Source organism: Megalobrama amblycephala, linkage group LG2 (assembly GCF_018812025.1).
Source record: "Megalobrama amblycephala isolate DHTTF-2021 linkage group LG2, ASM1881202v1, whole genome shotgun sequence".
Lineage (NCBI taxonomy): Eukaryota > Metazoa > Chordata > Actinopteri > Cypriniformes > Xenocyprididae > Megalobrama > Megalobrama amblycephala.
Window position 1 is genome coordinate 28,039,780 of NC_063045.1, and position 22,360 is coordinate 28,062,139.

General features: G+C 39.2%; 1 protein-coding gene across 1 annotated transcript; it reads right to left on the reverse strand.

Annotated features, from left to right (window-relative positions):
* Window positions 1–1,428: 1,428 nt before the first annotated feature.
* On the reverse strand, window positions 1,429–13,227 carry LOC125262671 (5-hydroxytryptamine receptor 3A-like). Its single transcript, XM_048181490.1, has 9 exons — window positions 13,224–13,227; window positions 12,063–12,235; window positions 11,490–11,534; window positions 11,289–11,395; window positions 10,845–11,022; window positions 10,256–10,475; window positions 4,805–4,996; window positions 4,635–4,656; window positions 1,429–2,162 (listed from the first exon to the last, which is right to left on the reverse strand). The coding sequence occupies exons 1-9, from the start codon at window positions 13,225–13,227 to the stop codon at window positions 1,730–1,732; spliced, it is 1,374 nt and encodes a 457-aa protein (XP_048037447.1). The 3' UTR covers window positions 1,429–1,729.
* Window positions 13,228–22,360: the final 9,133 nt, after the last annotated feature.

Sequence of the window (22,360 nt, forward strand, 5' to 3'; positions counted from 1 at the left end):
TCTCACAGAGACGTCCAGGTTGTCCATGGAAGTTAACACCTCAACAGGAGCGTCTTCTGATGAGAAGCGTTGAAGCAAATCGGCATGCAAGTTCACTGCAGTTATTTAAAGAAGTAGAAAGCCAAACTGGGGTGACTATTTCCTGTGACACAATACGGTGTACACTGCAGAGAAATGGCATGCATGGGTGAAAGAAGCCTTTCCTTAAGGCCCAGGCACAAAAAAGCCCACCTAGAGTTTGCCAGGGGCCATGCTGACAAAGATGAAAACTACTGGGACTCTATACTCTGGAGACATGAGACCAAGATAAATGTTATTGGAATTGATGGTTTCAAAACTGTATGGCATCGCAAAGGTGAGAATACAAAGAAAAATGCATGGTGCCTACAGTGAAACGTGGTAGTGGTAGTGTCCTTATGTGAGGCTGCATGAGTGCTGCTGGTGTCGGGGAGGTGCATTTCATTGATGGCATCATGAATTCACAGATGTACTGCTCTATACTGAAAGAGAAGATGCTACCATCACTCTGTCCCCTTGGTCGTTGTGCACTTTTCCAACATGACAATGATCCTAAACACACATCTAAGGCCACTGTTGGATTTCTGAAGAAGAACAGGGTGAAAGTGATTCAGCGGCTCCTGATCTGAACCCAATCGAACACCTATGGGGAATTCTGAAGAGACAAGTTGAGCATCACTCTCCATCCAGCATCCAGTCTCTAAAAGAGGTCATTCTTGAAGAATGGAAAAAGACAGATGTTGCAAAATGTCGCCAACTTGTTCACTCCATGCCTAGAAGACTTGGTGCTGTCATAAAAAACCTTGGAGGCCATACAAAGTACTAGATGTAGTAGTTTTTGTTGTGGGGTGTACTCATTTTTGCATCACCCTAATTTGAGTAAAACAGAAAAATGTGTAATCTAAGTTATATTATTAACCTTACTTTCATATTGTAAGTTAAACAGATGTTATATTAAACTTAGTCTTATCAACATTTTGGAAATTGTTTTTGTGTTCATTGAGATATTGTTTAAAATGTTACTTTTCAAAGGGGGTGTACTCATATATAAATAAGCATAAGCATACCATCAGCATAATTCACATTCTACTTTGGGGGTGACCATATGTAATATCCTGATGTTTTTATAAAGTCCTAAATGTAAAGGATGTACTTGTACTGAACTGTAACGAGAAGGTAAACATCCATGGTGCAACAATTCATGTTTTGTATAAACCCACTTAGTATCGTTGAATCTCATTGAAAAGGTCATGGTCAGTCTTGTTTGGCCTTTTTTTATTATAGTATTTTATGGTTAAGGCAGGTCCTTCAAAAATGAAAAAGTGGCACTTTTCAGAAATCATGCATATTTATTGATTGATTTATTCATTTTTTTTCACTCGTTTCAAACAACAGCAAGAAGGAATTTTTTGTTAATATAAAAAAATTCTCCAACCAACGAGTGATTTCTCAAAAGACCAAAAACTGTTTCTTGAAGCAGTTCTTCTACCATAACTTACTAAACTTTATACCTAATAAACATCTTACAACATGCATTTATGCTGATTAATCAGTTGGATTACAAAAAACAATAAAAACAAATACAGAAGTACAGAACTTAACATTGACAGAAAATCTGCATTATAGACTATTTAATTTAATAAATGGCAACTTGTTTTTATAGGTTCAGTGATCATATACACTCAACAGCACTTATTTTCATGTTGTTCATTTATGTCAAGTATGCATTTTTGTTGTACCAGGACAGCCAAATGGTAAAAATAGTAATGAAACTCACTGAGAGAAAGATAACATACAGCCCAAAAAGCAAGCGGTCAATGACTTGACCCAAATGTACCCACTCATCTGCGCTCTCATCAGTTTTAAAATGTTTATTGACCTGCTGACGGATGGATAGTAACTCGTGGCTTATCTTCCTCAGTTCCTGAAGAGTAGGAGATGTCTTATAGACCGCTTCGCTCTGAGAAGCATCAACTACGGGATCACAGCGTGTGGTCTCAGTTCTGTGCTCTACAGGTACAAGAGAAATTTTTGAAATAATTTTTTTTATACATAGATAGAATACTCTTAAATGACATATGGAAACAGGCATGTGCAGAGGGGGGTGGGGGGTGAGTGGTGCTTTGGGGGCTCGAGCCCCTGCCCTTTTTCGAAATTAATCGAAAGTGTCCCTCTGAGATGATAATATTGAGCAATGATAATATTGTGGTCGATAAAACAAAATGCATTTAAATTATAACTAACATTAATGTATACAATAGTAACGAAAAGAAAATTCCAGAAAATTCCCGTTTGTTTTTACATATCCATCAGTCTGAGGCATTGCCATAACACGTTGCTATGGATTGCTTGCGTTTTAATTGGCTGACTGGTTTTCCACAGTCAAACTCGAAACCTAGGCTCTGGAGCCAAATATGGTGAGTGCCTATATGGCTCTATGGAAGAAAAAAATATACCAAAAATTTTTTTTTTTTTACCAAATGACTTTTTTTTCATCAATAATCAAAGCTAGTGTGTTGAATTTATTAAAAATCTTTATATTACATATTTTAAAATATTACATTATTCATCAATGCCCATTTGTCATGTATAATACACCATCCAATCGTGATATGGCACAAGAAGTTCAAATTTCATTGGACAGTGTGAAGTAAAACTGAAAACTGTTTCCAACACTGATAATAAGTCAGCATATTAGAATTATTTCTGAAGGATCAGCTGACACTGAAGATTAGAGTTATGATGCTAGAGTTTTGCTTCACAGAAATAAATTATATTTTGAAGTATATTAAAATAGAAAACCATTATTTTAACTAATAATATTTCACAATATTACTGTTTTGTTTTTCTTCTGTATTTTTGATAAAAAAAGCAGACTTGATGAGACTTCTTGCAAAAACATAAAATAGTAATGTATACAAACTTTTGACACACATACACACACACACACACATATATATATATATATATATATATATATATATATATATATATATATATATATATATATATCACATATTACATATAATATTTATATATATATACAGTTGTGCTCAAAATTATTCATACCCTTGGTAAATATGACCAAAGAAGGCTGTGAAAATAAATCTGCATCGTTAATACTTTTGATCTTTTATTTAAAAAAAATCTACAAAAATCCAACCTTTCATTGGAGAATAATAATTTTAAATGGGGGGAAATCTCATGAGAGAAATGTTTTTCTCTAATAAACATTGCTCACAAATAATCATACCCTTTTATTCAATACTTTTTGCAACCTCCTTTTGCCAAGAGAACAGCTCTGAGTCTTCTCCTATAATGCCTGACGAGTTTGGAGAACACCTGACAGGAGATCAGAGACCATTCCTTCATACAGAATCTCTCCAGATCCTTCAGATTCCGAGCTCCATGTTGATGCTTCTTCTCTTCAGTTCCCTCCACCCATTTTCTTTAGGGCTCAAGTCAGGGGACTGGGACGGCCATGGCAGAAGCTTGGTTTTGTGCTCAGTTACCCATTTTTGTGTTGATTTTGATGTTTGTTTTGGATCACTGTCCTGATGGAAGATCCAACCACGGCCCATTATATGACTTCTAACAGGGACAGTCAGGTTTTGATTTTTTTGTCTGTTGTTTTTTTATCTGAACAAGATGTCCAGGACTTCCAGCAGAAAAATAGGCCCACAACATTAAAGAAAAAAGTAAAAAAGCTAATTTTTGATTTCATCTGACCATAGAATCCAACCCGTTTGAAGTTCCAGTAGTGTCAGTTACTTTTCAAATGTTCTATGGTCAGATAAAACAAACAAACAAAAAAGAGCTTTTTGGCAGCAATCACTTAAGATGGGTTTTGTGCACACAGGGGTAAAAAGTACCCCATGTGTACAATGAAATATATGGCTGTATCTTTAATGTTGTGAGCCTATTTTTCTGCTGGAGGTCCTGGACATCTTGATCAGATACATGGAATAATGGATTCTATCAAATACCAACAGATAAAAAATCAAAACCTGTTAGAAGTCATATAATGGGTTGTGGTTGGATCTTCCAACAGGACAATGATCCAAAACAAACATCAAAATCAACACAAAAATGGGTCACTGAGCACAAAACCAAGCTTCTGCCATGTCCGTCCCAGTCCCCTGACCTGAACCCTAAAGAAAATGAGTGGAGTGAACTGAAGAGAAGATGCACCAACATGGAGCTGGGAATCTGAAGGATCTGGAGAGAATGGATCTGCATGAAGGAATGGTCTCTGATCTCTTGTCAGGTGTTCTCCAAACTCATCAGGCATTATAGGTGAAGACTCAGAGCTGTTATCTTGGGAAAAGGAGGTTGCAAAAAGTATTGAATAAAAGGGTATGATTAATTGTGAGCAATGTGTATTAGAGAAAAACATTTATTTCATAATGAGATTTTCCCCACATTTAAAATTATTATTCTCCAATGAAAGGTTGGATTTTAAAATAAAAGATCAAAATGATTAACGATGCAGATTTATTTTCACAGCCTTCTTTGGTCATATTTACTAAGGGTATGAATAATTTTAGCACAGCTGTGTACATATATATATATTTTTTTTTTTACATTGCCCCTTTTTTACATTTGAGTCCCTGCACCTGAGGAACTCTCTGCACTTCCCTGTATGGAAATGATTAGTTAAATATCATTTATTAAAACTTTAGCCTGTGGGGTCACCACAGCAGATCATCCATACATTTATCTAGTAGGTTTTAATTTTATAAACAACACTAAACAAACTTTTTTAAATTTTGCATATAAGACCCACCTTCAGGATCACAGTTTTGGTCACTGCATTTCTTGCTTAAAAAAACAAGTTTAGCAAGGTAGTTGAGGAAAAGCACCCTGGCCCATTGAGGTAACGGTCCATAGTAACTGGAGCCACACTGAATATTTACAATAAGAATTGTCTCCAGAAGACTGGCCACCATCAGTGCCAAGCAGAGAGAAAAAAACACATCTGGAAAGAGATTGAATATAAAAGAGAGGAAATGTAATGTCATAAAAATTAGCTAAAACATTACAATATTAATGTTGGTTAGCAAGAGAGGAAAAAGGTGCTTTAAAACTGTTATAACCAGCAGTGACTGAGACAATTGACAAGAAACTTTTGGCCAGATTTACTAAACTGCAAATTTGACTACAATCTCATTAAAGCACCAAAGGGAGTAAAAGTTTTGAGGGTGATCTACAGACAATGTTCAAATTAAAGAACACAGACACAGCCAGCTCATTTCCATAATGAACAACACAATCTACCAAGAGCAGCACAAATGAGCAGAGGGTCGCAGCAAATTAAAAATAATGTGGCTGAGTAAAATCTCAGATAAAATCTTCCTCTGGCTTTCCAAATTAATTAACACTAGAGGAGAAAATTCTCTCCCCTCTACCACACATTTTCATGTCTCCTCCTAGCAGCAACTATTGCAGTCATGTCAAGCACAAAATGGGCTAAGACATTGGGTATTAATTAATGGTGCCAATACCAGTAAATCATGTTACATAATTCATTTAATAAATGAAATTCTGCTCCCAGAAATTTTGCATCTGAAAGTGAAACTTCTACAAATGCAAATATAGCTGCAAACAGCTATTACAGTGTCACATGCACTCTGGACTCTGCCCCACTTTCTCACTCACCTGCTTTCAGTCTACTAAGTATTAACAAGTCTCACCTGGTGAAAAGCACCAACTCTCACAGTCATAAGTTGTCTGGCCTTGGTAATATTCTAGGACTCAACATTTTGCTATCCTGAACTCTCTCCTGCCAGTTTCTTTTGTTATTCTTTGTCCTGTTGTTTGGAATTATCTCATGATTTGTTTGATGCTGGATTTACCTTTATACTTCCCTGCTGGAGGACTCTAATCTGTACCTGTTCAGTTAAGTTCCTGTTTTTACCCATCTCTTACCTGCAATCATTCTTTGGATGCTGTTAAGCCTCCCATTTATTTGTTATTTTGAAAGGACTGAAATTACCTGTTAATACTTGTTAGTTGTAGTTCCTGACATTGTGGCTTTCTGTTTACTAAAGACTCTGTGTGAAGGGAAAGACTGTTACCTGTTGATACTTAACTGTAATGCCAAGATCCTTAGTTGTAGTTCCTGGTGCTTTGGCTATACCTTATGTTTCCTGTAAGAAGAAAAGTGATCGTTACCTGTTTTACTCATCTGTTGGTAAGTGCATCTACCTATTTTGTTAAAGCCTACTTACCTGTTTACCCACTTGCTTTAGTTTTTTGAGAATAAATGCCTACAACTGGGTCCTAACCTATTTCTGAGTTGGTGTCATTACAAAAGGCCAGACCTTCAATATGGACCCAGCAGGAGAAGTTCTGTGCTCCATATGTCAAGATGGCAGTAAGATAGAGCCATATGTGGAGGAATTTGTCCAATATTGCCATCTAACCACCTTGGAAGACTGAGATTTGATGGATTTGCTCTGGAGTCAATTGGACAATCACGTTGCACCATTGATACCAGTAGGCAATCAGACCCCTCTCCCTGAAACAGTATCTGGATTGGGTGCTGTGGATATGTGGCTCTCCTTACATGGTTGGTGATGTTTATAAGGTTGAGCACAACAGTGCCACAGAACAACTATTCTTCTGTGCCCTTCCCCTTCCGATGTGGCAAGTCTTGTCACCCAGCATCAAGCAGGTATCAATCACCAGAGCCAAGCCAAAGTCTTGTCATGCCAAGTCGGCCAAACACAGTTCTGAGTGAGAAGTTTCTGTGAGTAATAGTCTGGCTTCTAAATTGGAAGATCTTCTCATCATGTCCATCCAAAGGGCTAGGATAACAAGCTCTGCAGTGTATCCATTTTTAATAAAGAGCTCCTTACATGTTCCATGCCAGCCCACTAGTCTGCTCTAGCCCAAGAACCCGCTCCATCCCAGGAGTCCTCTCCTGAGTCTGCTTCCGTGTACAATCTAGCTTCTGAGTCTGATCTGGCCCTGGAGCACAGTCCATTGTCAGCTCCAGCCCATGAGCATAGTTTAGAATCTGCTCCAGAGTACGCTTCAGAACTCACTTTGACCCCAGGAGCTTTGCCCAAAGTCCAGACAAGTATTCCACAAATTCTCCAATCTGAACACCACATTGACCCCTGCAAGAAGAGGAGGCAAAATAGGAAGAAAATACCTCCCTTGAACATCCTGAGGGGATCTTTATTCCAGAGGTTCCTGCCTGTTCTTTTACAACCAAGGATGTCGTCCCTGAATCCCTTGCCTGTTCCTTGTTGGTCATTGAGGTTTGTTCTGTTATGACCAAGGAAGTTGTCTCTGAATGCCGTCCCTGTTCAATCTTGGCCAAGAATGCCATTCCTACTTTCCTTGTCTCAGCCACAGAGGCCATTCTGGGTTCCCAAGTATCAGCCTTGATGGCCACCATTGAATTCTCTGTTTGTAGTCTTTTTGATGGTAGTCACTTCAGATGTCAGCAAGTCAGGCAGCCTGTTAGCCGTCTTTCAGCTGGCCCTCCAGGTGCCCTCTAGTCAGCCGGCACTCCAGATGTCAGCAAGTCAGCCGACCCTACACATGCCCTCTAATCAGCTGGCACCCCAGTTATCTGCTGTCAGCCTGCTAACCAGGGGTCAGATTCTCCACTTGCGCTCCAGATTTCAGCCAGTCAACCAGTTCTTCAGATGGTACTGTAGATAATCTCTCTTCAGCTGGCATTCCAGAAACTCTCATGTGACCCAATATATATAAAACTAGAGAAATATTCTGCCTGGTCCTCTCTACTTGCCCTGTCCTGGTGGTCGCCTCCACTACCTGCTCTGATGGCCACCTAATCTGCGTGGTCTACCCTGGCTCCCCAAATATATCATGTGCACTCTGGACTCTGCCCACTTTCTCACTCACTCACTCACTCACTCACTCACTCACTCACTCACTCACTCACTCACTCACTCACTCACTCACTCACTTTCAGTCTGTGTTCAGTCAGTGTTCAAGACTCAACTGTGGCTCATTATACCCAATCATAAGATTACTAAAAAATTAAGAACTTTGTACAATGCTGAGCCAAGTCAACACTTGAATGTACCTGGCATATCAGTAACAATTTGGACATTGCATCATATGGTATTTGAACCCCCAACTTTCTGATAAAGTTTTCATTGCTTACTACCATGCACCACTCATCATTTTTTTTTTTTTTTTTTTTTTTTGCAAAAAACATTGTATCTCTGGAACACTAGGTGGTGTTGTGTTCAAACTTCACAGGTACCTTTAGGACATGCTGTCAGTGACCCTATCAAATTTTGTGTCTATGTCAAAATGTTTAAAAATATCACAGATGTCAAATTTCAAAATGGCGGACACAGTTTGTCAGATCCAAAATTCATATAGAATCTGCAGACACCAAGCTCATAATTCTGATAAACAGTTCAAAAGTTATGAGCAAAAACAGACATTTTATTGGATCTCATGACCCATAGGTGGAGCTGTTCCCAAATTTTGCATGTACCCTCCGATCATGGTGTTGAATAGGCATCCAGAGTTACGTTTCGAAATATCAAAGTTTGGCAGAGATATAGCATCTAATATGATTTTGGGTCAACATTGTTAACTTCACATCATCATAACTTTTGAACAGAAAGGAAATTTTGTTTAGTAATTTCTATGCGGCTCAGTCCAGTGATCATCTGAGCCAGTTTTGGTAGGAATTAGGAACAATTTGAAGATGTAGCGAAAAAATGGAATACAGTACATTAGATAATGGTGACAACTGTAATGGGTGGAGTTTTTCCAATTTCGATTCCCATTTCCATGGTGGGTCGACGGCTGAGAACAATCTGATTAATAAAATAATATAAAAAAGTTAATTTACATTCCAATTAAAGTTAAGTATGCCACCCATTTGGGAAGAATAGTAATAATAATAAAAAAATATAGCTGCAAGCAGCAATTACACTGTTGCAGTGTACAATTACACTGCAACAGTGAGCAATTAAAGACCTATTAAGGCCATTTTAGGCAAAATAGCTGAAAAATCATAAATACAGTCAATAATAAAGATTTACTGGTTTATCACTTTAGACCAATAGGTGGTGCTGTGACCAAATTAATGTGATATGTTCAGAGTATGAGAGAGGTGACTGACATTTGCAAAATTTGGTGTCAATATGTCAAAGCATTCCAGAGATACAGCCTCAACAGTCATTTTGGCATCAAGCCTCTAATTCATTGCTGTGGTATACGAAAATGGTTTTGTCTATCAACACAAAATTCATAACTTTTTGCCAGCATGGTCTGAAGATCTGAAAGATCTGAAGGACAAACCCATCAGAAGTTATATGCAAAAAAAAAAGCCATTTGTATCTCCGGATCAGTAGGTGGTGCTGCGCCAAAACTGCATGTTGCCTCAGGCCATGCTTGTAATGACAAGTACCAAGTTTGGTCTGAATGAGATAAAGCGTTGCAGCCTTATGTCTGTTTTCGCAAGCACTACATAAAATTAGTTTGTGCATTTTTTCGAAAACAGTTTGAGAAATTGACTTGTATTCCATAACATTTTGTTGTAACATGGTCTGAAGATGATCTGGTTCTATTTTTGTGAAAATTGGACCAACGGCCTTGGAAGAGTTTGAAAAAGTATGTTTTTCAGAAAATTCAAAATAGCAGGAAATCTTTCATGACTGAAAATGACGTCATAGGGTGCAATCCCAAGGAATCAGAGGAAGCCAAAGAATCAGAGCCAAGGAATCAGAGGAAAAAATAATTTTGTTTCTAGCCCTTATGGTTCAAAAAATATTAGCATAAACGTGAGTGAAACTTTAAAAGGTGGTGGCGCTAGAGGGATTGAGTTAGAGAGTCCAAAACCGGTGTGGTTAATGTTGGGACTGACCTCTATCAGTGTGTTCTATGGGCTGCCATAGACTTCCACAGAGGGAATGGAAGAATAAAAATAAGAACGCCAACAATTACAATAGTTGCCTATGCACCTTTGGGGTTTGGCCCCTAATAAGGTCAGCCGCAAAAATAACTGTCCATGCCTTTTCATCACTAATTTATCACTGCGTGTCTTTAGTAAATCCTGACAGTAGTTTTTAATGTCACAAAAAAGGGTTTGCGTTGGCACAAGCAGTTAGTAAATCTGGCCCTTTAGTCACTTCACTTGAGCATTTTTCTTTCAATGAAGACCGAAAACTCTGGAAGCTTGTCATATGCCTGGTTAGGACAAAGTGTAATGCTACAACAAAGCTCCTATACAAACTTATGAGAGGTAAGGTGTTTCCTGTGACGGGCAGCAGGTCATTCATTAGCAGCAGGAACACAGTGTAACCCAAGATGAGAGTCATTTTGAAGGCAGAACGATCCACATTCTGAGGTGGTAGAAGAAAGCTGAATAGATCTACAGCAATGAGGAAACAGCTGGGAATCAGGAGGTTCACCACATACATGGTGGGTCGACGGCTGAGAACAATCTGATTAAAAAAATAATATGAAGAAATTAATTTACATTTCAATTAAAGTTAATATAATTTTAAAAAAAAATCCCCAATTTATCCTTATCCAAGTTATACAAATTTAACTTCTATTTGTTCATACATAGTAAATGAGTGTGTCAAAAGAAGTCTTTAGCTCTTCAGGACGGAGGGTAGGTTTTACAGCAAACATGGCAATTAGCTCCCATTCTCCTTTAGTTTTCATTGCAGTTAGGGATTTTTTAAGTGTTTCCTCAACTGGTTCTTCAAAAGACAATTGAACATCCACCGCTGTAGAGAAGACCAAACCAATGAGAGATGACGGGGTCACAAAGGTACATTAGTAGTTATAACTGAAAATTTACCCTTCAGTCAAACCAACTTACCATTAAGCTTGTATGAATTAAAAGTAAATGAACAGTTCTGAATATCGAATGGAAAGGTGTAGATGTCCATGTTGCAGGAACTGATCACATGAATTGGAAGATCATCCATTACCTTACCAGTATGTTCGACATAAAGGTAATATGTGTCTGGGGCTTTATTTTCATCCATGCTTCAAAGTAAAAAAAAAAAAAAAAGCAGCATTAGGAATGAGTAGTATGCAAGGCACTCCTTCTATTATCCCTTCTATTGCAGGGCATTCCTTCTATTATCCATCATATTTATTTAAGCTTTTGAGTAAGCTTTTTAGTCGAATGTACTAAACTGCAAACAAGTCCTGTAACATTTCATGAGATACAGGAGAAAGATTTCAGTGTGTGCAGTGATCAGCATTGACATACTGTAAATCATATAATAGCTTGATACTTTTGTACTCACAATTCATTAATAACAATATCAGGCCTCCACAGTTGTTTTCTTGGCAGTGAGATTCTGTCTGTTCCACATTCAACGGGATCCCAACTCAAACCTTCAATATTCCAAAACTACAAAACAAAATATCATTATAATAAAAGCTGCATGAAATAATGGGGAATCACACTTGTTTAGAAGCCTAAAGACAGCTGCAATAGGTCTTACCAAATACACCCAAATGAAGGAATCAAATATTTGAGCTTTTTCATCCTGAAAGAGAAAAATTAAGAATGTACTCAGGTTTTACCCCCACAATTGCCAAAAGACCTGCTCTCTAACATTTATTTCATAATTGATATCATTCACAAACCTACTCGATATGACAGCAAGGTGGCGAGCAGGAAAATCAAGTATTCTTTAAATGAAAAACTTTAAAAAGTAACGTTTTTTGAATCTATATAAAAAATAATTCCTAAATTTTAGGGATTCCTCAGGGTTCAATGCTTGGTCCTGTCCACTTCTTGAAAATACACAATCTCACTTTGCCCTGTTGTCACAAAGGCACACTGCCTTTACTTTTGCTATCACTGCTATACAGATATGGAGCTCATTTTGTTCCAGCTAGTCAACCCAAAGTCAGCTAGTCAGCTAGTCAGCAACAAAGTCTACTTTTATTTCTGGTCGCCTTGCCTTTTCAGATGCTTGCCTCTGTTCTGAATTTTTTTTTTTTCTTATGTGGCTCACTCTTTTGTCCCAACTCCCACAGATTTGATTGCCAGTGATATTAAATAAACTTACCACATCTAAAATTCCATACAGAGTGAAGGTTACATTGATGTTGGTGGGAGTTTTCAGGTTAATAACTGGCCTCACTTCAGTTTTGCCAAAGATATTCTCCTTCAGGGCTACTAAAAGAGCATCTGTAGTCGGTTCGGAGCAGTTAATAGTCCCTGTAGTTTTCACTAATAGTGCTGTAAGAATAAATTAATATATTACACAAAATAACAAGAGGTAGTTATGAAAATCATTTTATGCAAATATGGGTTTTCAGTTCAGTGAAATAAGTAAAATATCAATTGAACATCTTTTTGTTTGAATTTGAGATCGAAAAGTGGAGAACAGTTTATAATAGCTTTTAAGAACAGCATTACACAAACATCATTTTATTTAATGCTTAATGTTTGGCAGATCATCAACTGATCACTAAAATGTATCACTTAACATTTAGTATTTATTCAATTCCAAAATAAAAAAAATTCTCTCATCAAAACAAGCCGAGTGTTAGCAAATGATGACAGAATTTTCATTTTTTTGGATGAACTTCCTTTAACTTCACGTATGATTAATGTATTAAAATCTACACAAGCAACAACAGTAACCATTAAGCATTACATAATTTTGTTAATTACCTTGTTAATTAAAGCTTTTTAACTAGTTTGATGTTGAAAATTATTTGATGTGAGAACAGTTTTATTATTATTAATGAAAATCTAATTTCTTCTTACACTGCATTAGGAGACAGTAGATAATGAGCTGGAATTGTGGAAGACTGGCTGTGAATTCAGCAGCCTGTAATGATGACATATTTAAAAAGCAATTTTAATGAGTCAAGGAGTAGCATTTTATACTACAATGTATATATAACATATACTGTATAACATGTTCATATATTATAACAAACACCCAAATGTGTAAACTGCTCCTGGAAATGATTACATATTAAATACATTAAAACTGCTCATTCCATATGGCACCGTAATGTACAGAAGATGAACTACAGTATATTATTAATTTCAATTGTATTAATACTCTATCTTATAAACATGCTATTTACACAGTTTACATGCAGTAGACACATGAAATGTGCTTGCATTTATGAGGTAAAACACTGTTAAAAAAAATTATGAAAAATATCAGAGATTTACATTAATGCTTTTCTATTTTAAGAGTATGTCTTACCCATGATCTTGAGAGCAAAGCTACAGCCATCACCTTCCCAAGAATGTGAAAACAGTTGGCAATGAATATGCTATAAAATAAAATGTATTATTAAACCTACAGTTTCATGATGTCTGTGATTTAAATAGAGTGTCAAACTATATACCAAAACTGATTTGCCTAGATATGTTTCTGTATCCCATAAGTCTGAGAAGCCAAAAATATGCAAAGCAAAACATATGTGGTGTAAATCCCACATTACAAATATGGTGGTTTCTGTGGTGCTTCTATATGAAGGGCAAAGTAAATAACTGATATCAGGAATTAAGAATTTATTTACAAAACTTATTAAAACAATAAAGAACATAAATCAGTAATAATTAATTAATAAAATTGTCTTTTTTTTGAGACTGATCAACTGATCCTAACTGATGAACTGATCCCAGCACTACCAATGACACCTTTGTGAATGGACATGCAAAGTACATAATCATAAAAAAAAAATCCCAAAACAAACAAAACAAACAAAAAATAAATAAATAAATAAAAACATTAAGTCCATTATTTAAAGAAACTTATACTACATATTAAATCCCACTATCCACTAACACAAAGCTATCCATGATGATCATTAAATATTTCATAATAATGTTGACAGGTCAGGAAGCAAGTAATAGAGACTCTTTCACCTAGATACCATCATGTAGAGACTGTGTCTGTTCCCCGAACTAAGAAATGCAAAAAATCCCAAACCCATTTAAAGGTAAAAATGTTACACTACCACCTAAACTTACTCATAACAGAAAACACTCTGCATTTTTACATTTGTAATAAAATAATTGTTTAGTATGTTTTTAAAGCTATTTTAAATATAAGGAAGGACTCGGGACTTCCGGTGGCGTGCGCTGCAAGATGGCTGCACAACACTAGGCTCCTGATTAAAACCTCCTAATTGAAGGTATTTTTTCACATTGAGGAAAGATAACGTCATTGTTTTACAACTTGACAAGTCCAATTCTAGAATGCCAACTAGTAAAAAGTCGATGTCTCCCCTAAAATCGGCTGTGGGTGGCAAACGTCTCAAAACGCTCGAGGACAATGTACCTTCAATTGTTAGCCATGCAATTAAAGCACAACAAGAAGCTATGCGCGAAATGGTTTCTCGCATGTTGACAGAGAAAATAAAATCCGCTCTTAATCCCTTTAATGACTTTATTAATGAAAACAGCACTGTTTTTCATTCTTTGAAAGAAGAAATGGATTCATTGAGTAAAGGTATGGCGTCGATTACAACGAAAGTGGACGATCTCCAAGGCAGTTTACGCAAAACAAAAAAAGATACGAACTTTTGCATGTCTCAGCTTGACCAGATGCAGCGAAAATGTAATGACCTCAAAGACCGGTCACGACGCAACAATGTCCGCCTGGTTAATCTACCAACAGGAATGGAAGGTGATGATCCCCAGGGGCACAGGAGACATTTTCAAAGTGAGGGGGACCAAACTGCGTTCCGGGGGGGGGGGGGGGTTGTTATGACACGGCCGGTGCACAGATGCATGCGCCAAACGCGTCTTTCCCATGGTCTTTCCGCGCTCATGGGCAAAGGAGTTTCTCTGAAAGGCTCGCGCGAGACTGAACGGAACGCGGGAAATGAAGTATACCCGGGCCTTAACCGCTCTAAATTGTAATGGGCTGGAGCTCTCGTTCACATCGGGAACACGGGAGCACCGCGATGCGACCGCAAAAGGCACTTTCACTTTCACGATCAAAGTGCACGCCACTGATAAGCATTGTAAATTAAGTATTACAGTATACACATACCAATTAAACGCACAGATCTCCTCTCGTGCGTCCTCCACTGGATGAGGCAATATCACTTTCGTTTCTATTTCAGAAATCTCTTTTATAGATGCCATCAATGCTTTTCAATATGTAATTACCGAAATCATAAACTTTAAATAAACTATAAATCCTCACGAAAACTTCAAGCCAGCTCGCACGTCAACCTGAGAGATCAGCCTCCTTACCTTAAAGTGTCAAATTTCTCGGTTTCTGAATGGACGGTTTAAACCACGATCGTTGATATTCCGGCTCCTTCGCTATCCTGACTGGCAAGCCATCCTTCAAGGAGCACGGAAAGCGAAATCCACTCTGCCCGGAGGAGCACGCCTGGAATACTATGCTGATTACAGTCATGAGACGGCGCAAAAGAGGAAGGCGTTTTCGGCCATAAGATTAAAGCTTCACCAGAAAGGCGCTGAAACTTTCCTGATCTACCCAGCATCGCTGCGAGTCACACATAAGGGTCAGAAATACTCGTTTGAATCTCCGGAGGACATTGAAAAATATCTTGTGGGTCTTGATGCCGCTACAGCACCTGCTGCCCGAAGATCTTTAAACTTCCCACTTCAAGAGGAGATGGAGGAGGCCTTGCAATGTCTTTGCTGATAAATTCAATTCATGGACCAAAGACTTTTTCAGCATACAGCATTTCAGCGTCGTGAAAGCTGTTTTTTCTCGGGATAATGGAGATAAGGGGATCCAATAACCCTTTGTTAAGTCCAATGTCGAATAAAAACGAGCCGTACCGAGCCGGTCAAGCAATTCGTCAACCCGTGGCATTGGATATGCGTCGAATTTCGCCACAGCATTCACCTTGCGATAATCCACACAGAACCGGACCGAGCCGTCCGTTTTCAGAACCAAAACTATCGGGCTCGCCCAGTTACCCAATTTGGTTCCGTCCGTTTTCGGAACCAAAACTATCGGGCTCGCCCAGTTACTGTTGGATTCTTCTTTTACTCCCATTTCAAGCATCGCACCTAATTCTTCCTGAACTACTTTTTTCTTGTGTTCAGGCAAGCGATACGGCCGGCTGAGAACCACCACGCCCGGCTCTGTCTCGATATGGTGCTGAATGAGGTTTGTACGGCCAGGTAGGGGAGAAAACACGTTAGCAAACTCTGCCTGTAATTTGGTTAAATCAATGAGCTGGGAGGGCAAGAGATGATCTTCCCCTGGGGCCAGTGTGAGAGATTGTTTTTTTATATTCGCCTCTGGCCCAAGATCATCCTCTCCGCTAATCACCGTCGCCAGCATCACTGATTCTCCCTCATTCCAATTTTTCAGGAGATTGAGGTGATAAATTTGACGTGCTCCTCTCCTGCATTAATGGGAGTGGGCGCAAAGGCGCTTTTTGGGTGGCCGGTGGGTTTACCAACTGACATTCACGACAAGCCACGCACAACCTGCGCACATTCTCGTGAATGCCCGGCCAAAAAAAACGGGTAATGAGGCGATTTAGTGTCGTTACCTGTCCTAAATGACCAGCCATTGGATTAGAATGAGCCACCTGAAAAAGCATTTCCCTGTGGCTCCTGGGAACTAACAACTGGGTTGTATCCTCATCCTCCAGAGGGCGTTTGCATGGCGGCGGCTTCCGTCTTCCTTCTCGGGTTTCGGCACCAGTGTAACAAAGTGTGTATGAACAAGGAAGGAAGAGGACAGGGTCGGCTTGACTACTGACTGCTTTTTATTATAAAGGAAAAATAAACAGTGTGCAGACAGGCACAAAAACGATCACAAAATAACATTCACAACAGCAGATGAGCTCCAGTCTGTGTGTGCTTGTGTGGCAGCCAGTAGTCCTTTTTCTTTTTTCTTTTTTCCTCTTAATTTAAATCTGGTTGCTGCTAAAATCCAGTTAAATTGTTGCATTTTATACTGTTCTTCTGAGTTTAGAAATAGTCATTGTATAATTTTAATTTCCTCAGTTGTTTAATTCTTAAGAGGCTAATAAGGTGAATAGTGTTTAGACATTGCCTCACGACCGCCACAGACGTTTGCTATAGGAGGGATATGTGAGAGGGAGGGAGCGCTCAGGCGCATAAAGCACTCAGGACTATCCTTGTTTTTGTTTTTGCATATACCGATGGAACTTTTAATGGTACGCTTATTAACCTGCGCTAAACATTACATGTTATTCTGTGTGAGCACTGTAATTTCAGACTATGGTTAGAATTAACATGTTGTCATTTAATGTTAGGGGGTTAAACTCTTCTATCAAACAGACAAGGGTTCTAGATCTTTTACACAGGAAAAAGATTGATGTAGCGTTTCTTCAAGAAACCCACCTTACCGCCAGAGACTCCCAAAGAATGCAAAACAGGCGATATATTCCCATAGTATCATCAAGTTGTAAATCTAAGAAGAAAGGGGTGACACTTCTTTTCAAACGCAACTCTAACTTTATTATTGAGCGCTCAGGGTCTGATGATGATGGTAGAGTAGCATATTACTGTACGTTAATAGAAGGAAAGAAGTTTGCATTTGACAATATATATGCTCCAAACTCATATGACGCCTCCTTTTTTCCAAGTGTTTTAAAAACCCTACTTCTCCAAGGCTATTCAATTATCATTGGATCCAACATGAATGCTGTGCTTGACACAGTTTTGGACCATTCCAATCCTTCAGTTTCAGTAATGCAATCTCAGTCTTCTACGGCGCTAAGGTTGTTCACTAAAGATTTAGATGTGTGTGATGCTTGGCGAATACATAATCCAACAGCTAAGGATTACACCTATTTTTCCCCAAATCATTCTCAAGAATTGATTATATTTTAATTTCATCTTCACTACTTCCAGGTCTTATCAATATTGAATTTGTGTTTCGGATCATAATGCTGTATTAGCACATTTTCAGATAAATACATCCTGTAAACCATCCACATGGAGATTTAATACTTTTTTTGCTGCAAAATGAAGACTTTCTTGATTGATTAAATTTATCAGTTTGAACCAGGACTCTGTTTCCAATCATGAAATGTTATGGGCGTCCATCAAAGGGTTTTTAAGGAACAATTCTATCTCCTTTTCCGCTAGACTTAAAAAGAACTATCTTGAGCAACTATCAATATTAGAGAGAAGATGTGGGGAACTAGAAAGGGAATTAGGGCATCAATTTTCCAATGACACGCAACACAAATTAAACGTTGAAAGGGCTGCTCTTAATGATTTACTTTGAAGAAGAGCAGAATATTTAATGCACATTACAAAACATAAATATTACATAGATGGAAGCAGACCAAGCCGACTCCTTGCGACATGAGCAACGGTTTTAACATCCAGGCAATCAAAAGTTCAAACCCTACAGATATCAAATTCAAACCCTACAGATATCAATAAAACATTCATGTCATTTTTTGAAAGATTATATACTTCAGAAAGGCAACCCAGTACTGACAATTTAAATAAGTTTTTTGATCAGTTGAACTTAAACAGACTTTCAAAGGAGGAAGCTGGCAGCCTTGACTCTGAAATTACTTTAGAAGAACTACATAAGGCAGTGTTATGTTCAAATAAAGGAAAGTCCCCGGGAATCGATGGCCTTCCAATAGATTTATACCTGGTGCTGTGGGATCAACTTGGCCACATTTGGTTATGCACTATAAATGAGGCCATATCCAAAGGCCGTTTTCACAAAGATCTCAATACAGCTCTAATTACGGTTTTACCTAAACCCGGCAAAGACCATTCAGACAGTTCTAACTACAGACCCATCTACTTGATTAACGACAACGTAAACATTTATGCTAAAGTTATTGCCAAATTGTCACGGAATGCACAGAGACAAACAGGTAAGATCCAAGTGCAGCTTTAATGGGGTAATTCAAAACGTAATCCACAAACAGGCAAGGGTCAAAATCCACAGAGCAGTCCAAACAGAAAACAAAGAAAACAAACAGAAGCCGGTGACATAAAGTGAAACCACGATAACAAAAGCAGAAACACACTCAGTATAAATAGACAGACACTAATGAACAGTGAGTTCTGGGAAATGAAGTCCAAGTGAAGAAAACAAGAGTCCGGGTTGGAGTGCCCTCTAGTGGCTGATTAGGGCACTCCCACTGGTGATCATGACACAAATGTCTACAGTCAGTAATACATAAATTAATTGACCCAGATCAATCAGGATTTATTACGGGACGTATGGCTTCAGATAATGTTCGCCGAGTACTACACATCATTGCCAAATCCGGGAAATTAGAAACACCCAGTGGCCTGCTATTTATTGATGCTGACAAGGCCTTTGATCGGCTGGAATGGAGCTATTTTTGGTATACATTAAAAAAGTTCAATTTTGGTGCCTGTCACAGTCCCCATTTCCAGCACTACGTTTCCCAGCATCTCTTCTGTTCTGCACCTGCAGGTCATCATCATCACCCGCACCTGAAGTCACTCACGATCATTCTCCCTCATCTGTATTATCGCTCATCTTCCTCACCAGTGTTGTCGGTTATCTTACGTTGTAAATGTTGTGTGTGTAAACCTCTGTTCCTGTATCTTCCATTGGATTGCCTAGTAAAGTTTGACTCTTTGATATTTATTCCTCGTTGTGTGTATTCCTACACAGCAACTTGTAACAGAATAACCAACCACCCTAATGGATGAATGGGCCAAATTCATCAATGTGGCTCGGGAGAGCCACGATTTTTTGTTTTTCACTTCCCAGTTTTTTCACCTTGCAATCCACAGCCAGCTGGAGGATGAAGACTTGAAAAAACTATTCCGGATCGAGGCGAACTACCACAGACCCTGCAATCTTCCAGATACCACCGGCTTGAAATGGAAGAAGCTCTGCTGAAGTGCTTGGAGTTCAAGCGGCCCCAATCCGGAACCCCGCCGAACCCAGTTCCCAACCAGAGACCCACCACAGATGGAGACGACGACCCCGCCATGACGTCAGAGCCCAAGCCAGTAGGAGCGACCGAGTCTGACATCACCCCGGAGCCTGAGGTGATTCCATCAGAGGAGAGGTTTGAGTCGGTGGTCCCATCCAGCTTCGAGGGAGTAGGTGTCAGAGAAGAGCAGGTCAGAAATCCGTGATTCAGCTCATTATCCGCTAATGCGGCCACGCCCACAGAGGGAGCGCTATTCAGACGCAAATTCTGAGTCAATACATGCATTCATCGTCTCAATCGTGTATTTATTGTCTTGAAAAGTGTTTTAACTATAGCCATAGTTAGCGATCTCTGTCCTCTGTTAGTTCGGTTAGTTCCTGGATTGCCTATTCTTCTTTAGTGCTCAGGCATTTGTGGACTAAAGGTGTACAGAGCGCCCTCCGGCTGCAAGTATGAATTGAAAAAACAGTATCCAGCACTCATAGTAATGACAATAAATCCTGACTAAATATTACTCTTCTGTATAGAAAATTGACAAACATATGAGAATCCATCAATATTTCTCCAAATGTACATGCTTTTAAGCTAAAAGCCTGTATGAAATGCCATAGAGGTAACATAATTGTTCAGACACTTTGCATCACAGAAATACATTATATTTTAAAGAATATAATAGAATACCATTATTTTAAATTGTAATAATATTTCACAGTATTGCTGTTTTTTCTGTGTGTTTGATTTACACCATGATGCGATTTGAATCATGATCACAAAGGGTTTTTTCACAGCCTACCTGACTGAAAGGCCTCATTAATATGCAAGTCATTTCAGGTCATTATTATGTGATTCTTTTGTCTTCTCAGGTGAGAATCACCCATTATACATGAGGATTCACGCCTCCACGCATACTGTGTTTCTTGACCAAAGATGTTTTAGAAAATTTAAATCTCTCTATTGTTTTATATGAACAAGCAGGCAGCATAATTTTTACCTCATTTTGAAACAAAAACTCTAGTCTACAACCTCAAATACCCAGAAGTCTTGTGAACAAAGATTTAATATATATTTTTTGGCTTTATTTCAGTGACTTAAGTTTTTTGTTTTTTCAATAACCACGCATAAACGTTATTCCTTCAAAAACACAAACATGTACATACATGTTCCTCACATATTATTGTAGCCTAGTTTGTGCTGAATACAGTGTAATGACACTTTTTCCATTAATATGTTTATGAACAACTGAAAAAAGCACAAATGTCAGGGCATGTCAAAACTTCTCTAGGGTCCCAAAAATCCTCAGACCCCTGAGGGTTAAGGATCCCGTGGCTCTGCCTCCAGCATCTGTCCTCGTCTCTCCTCCTCGACCCGTTGCCCTGACTCCTTCACCTACGGTCCTCCCTCCCTCATCGTCTGTTGGGACCTTCGAGCCATTGGCTTCGCAGAGCTGCCTCGGACCGTTGGCTTCACCAGGGTCGGATGTCACATCGCCTACGCAACGGACCTGCGGGCCGTCCGTTGCTCTCCGGCCCTCCACCCCTACTACTCCAGCTAGCTCCGCCCTCCCTCAGGCTCCGCCGCCATCCTTGGTCGCTCCAGTTACATCTCAGCTCTCAGGATCTCTGCACCCACCTCGGATGGTCGTCGCTGTGGCTCCGTCGCGGTCGCCTGGGTCGTCGGCATCGAATCGCTCCATCTACTTTCCATCTGTGCCGTGGGTTCCTCATCCATCGTCACGGCCGCCTTCGCTTGTCCCCAAGGTGGCGCTGAGACAATCTCCACCATGTCCATCATCCTGGTTGGGGACTGGGCCTCCATCCGGCTCATCCTCCAGCTTCACCGTCCTCCTCCTGAACCCCCTCTGGCTCTCCCTTTTGGATATTCCTCTACGGCGCGAGGACGTGCCTTGCCGGAGGGGGGAAGTACTGTAACAGTCACCAGTTCCAGCACTACGTTTCCCAGCATCCCTTCTGTTCTGCACCTGCACGTCATCATCATCACCCGCACCTGAAGACACTCATGATCATTATCCCTCATCTGCTCTCCCTTTATAAACAGTCACCTTCCTCACCAGTGTTGTCAGTTATCTTACGTTGTAAATGTTGTGTGTGTAAACCTCTGTTCCTGTATCTTCCATTGGATTGCCTAGTAAAGTTTGACTCTTTGATCTTTATTCCTCGTCGTGTGTATTCCTACACAGCAACTTGTAACAGTGACCAGTTTATTAGTATAATAAAAACTCTATACAATAACCCTATGGCCAGAGTATCTACTGGTGGACTCATCTCGGACACTTTTAATATTTGTAGAGGCACAAGACAGGGTTGTCCGCTTTCCCCCCTCATGTTCAGCTTATCAATAGAACTTCTGGCGCAGCTCGTTAGACAGTGTAAACGTATTACCCCAATTCAGTTAGGTTCATCAATCCATTCTATTTCTCTATATGCAGACGATACTTTATTATTTTTATCTGATATAC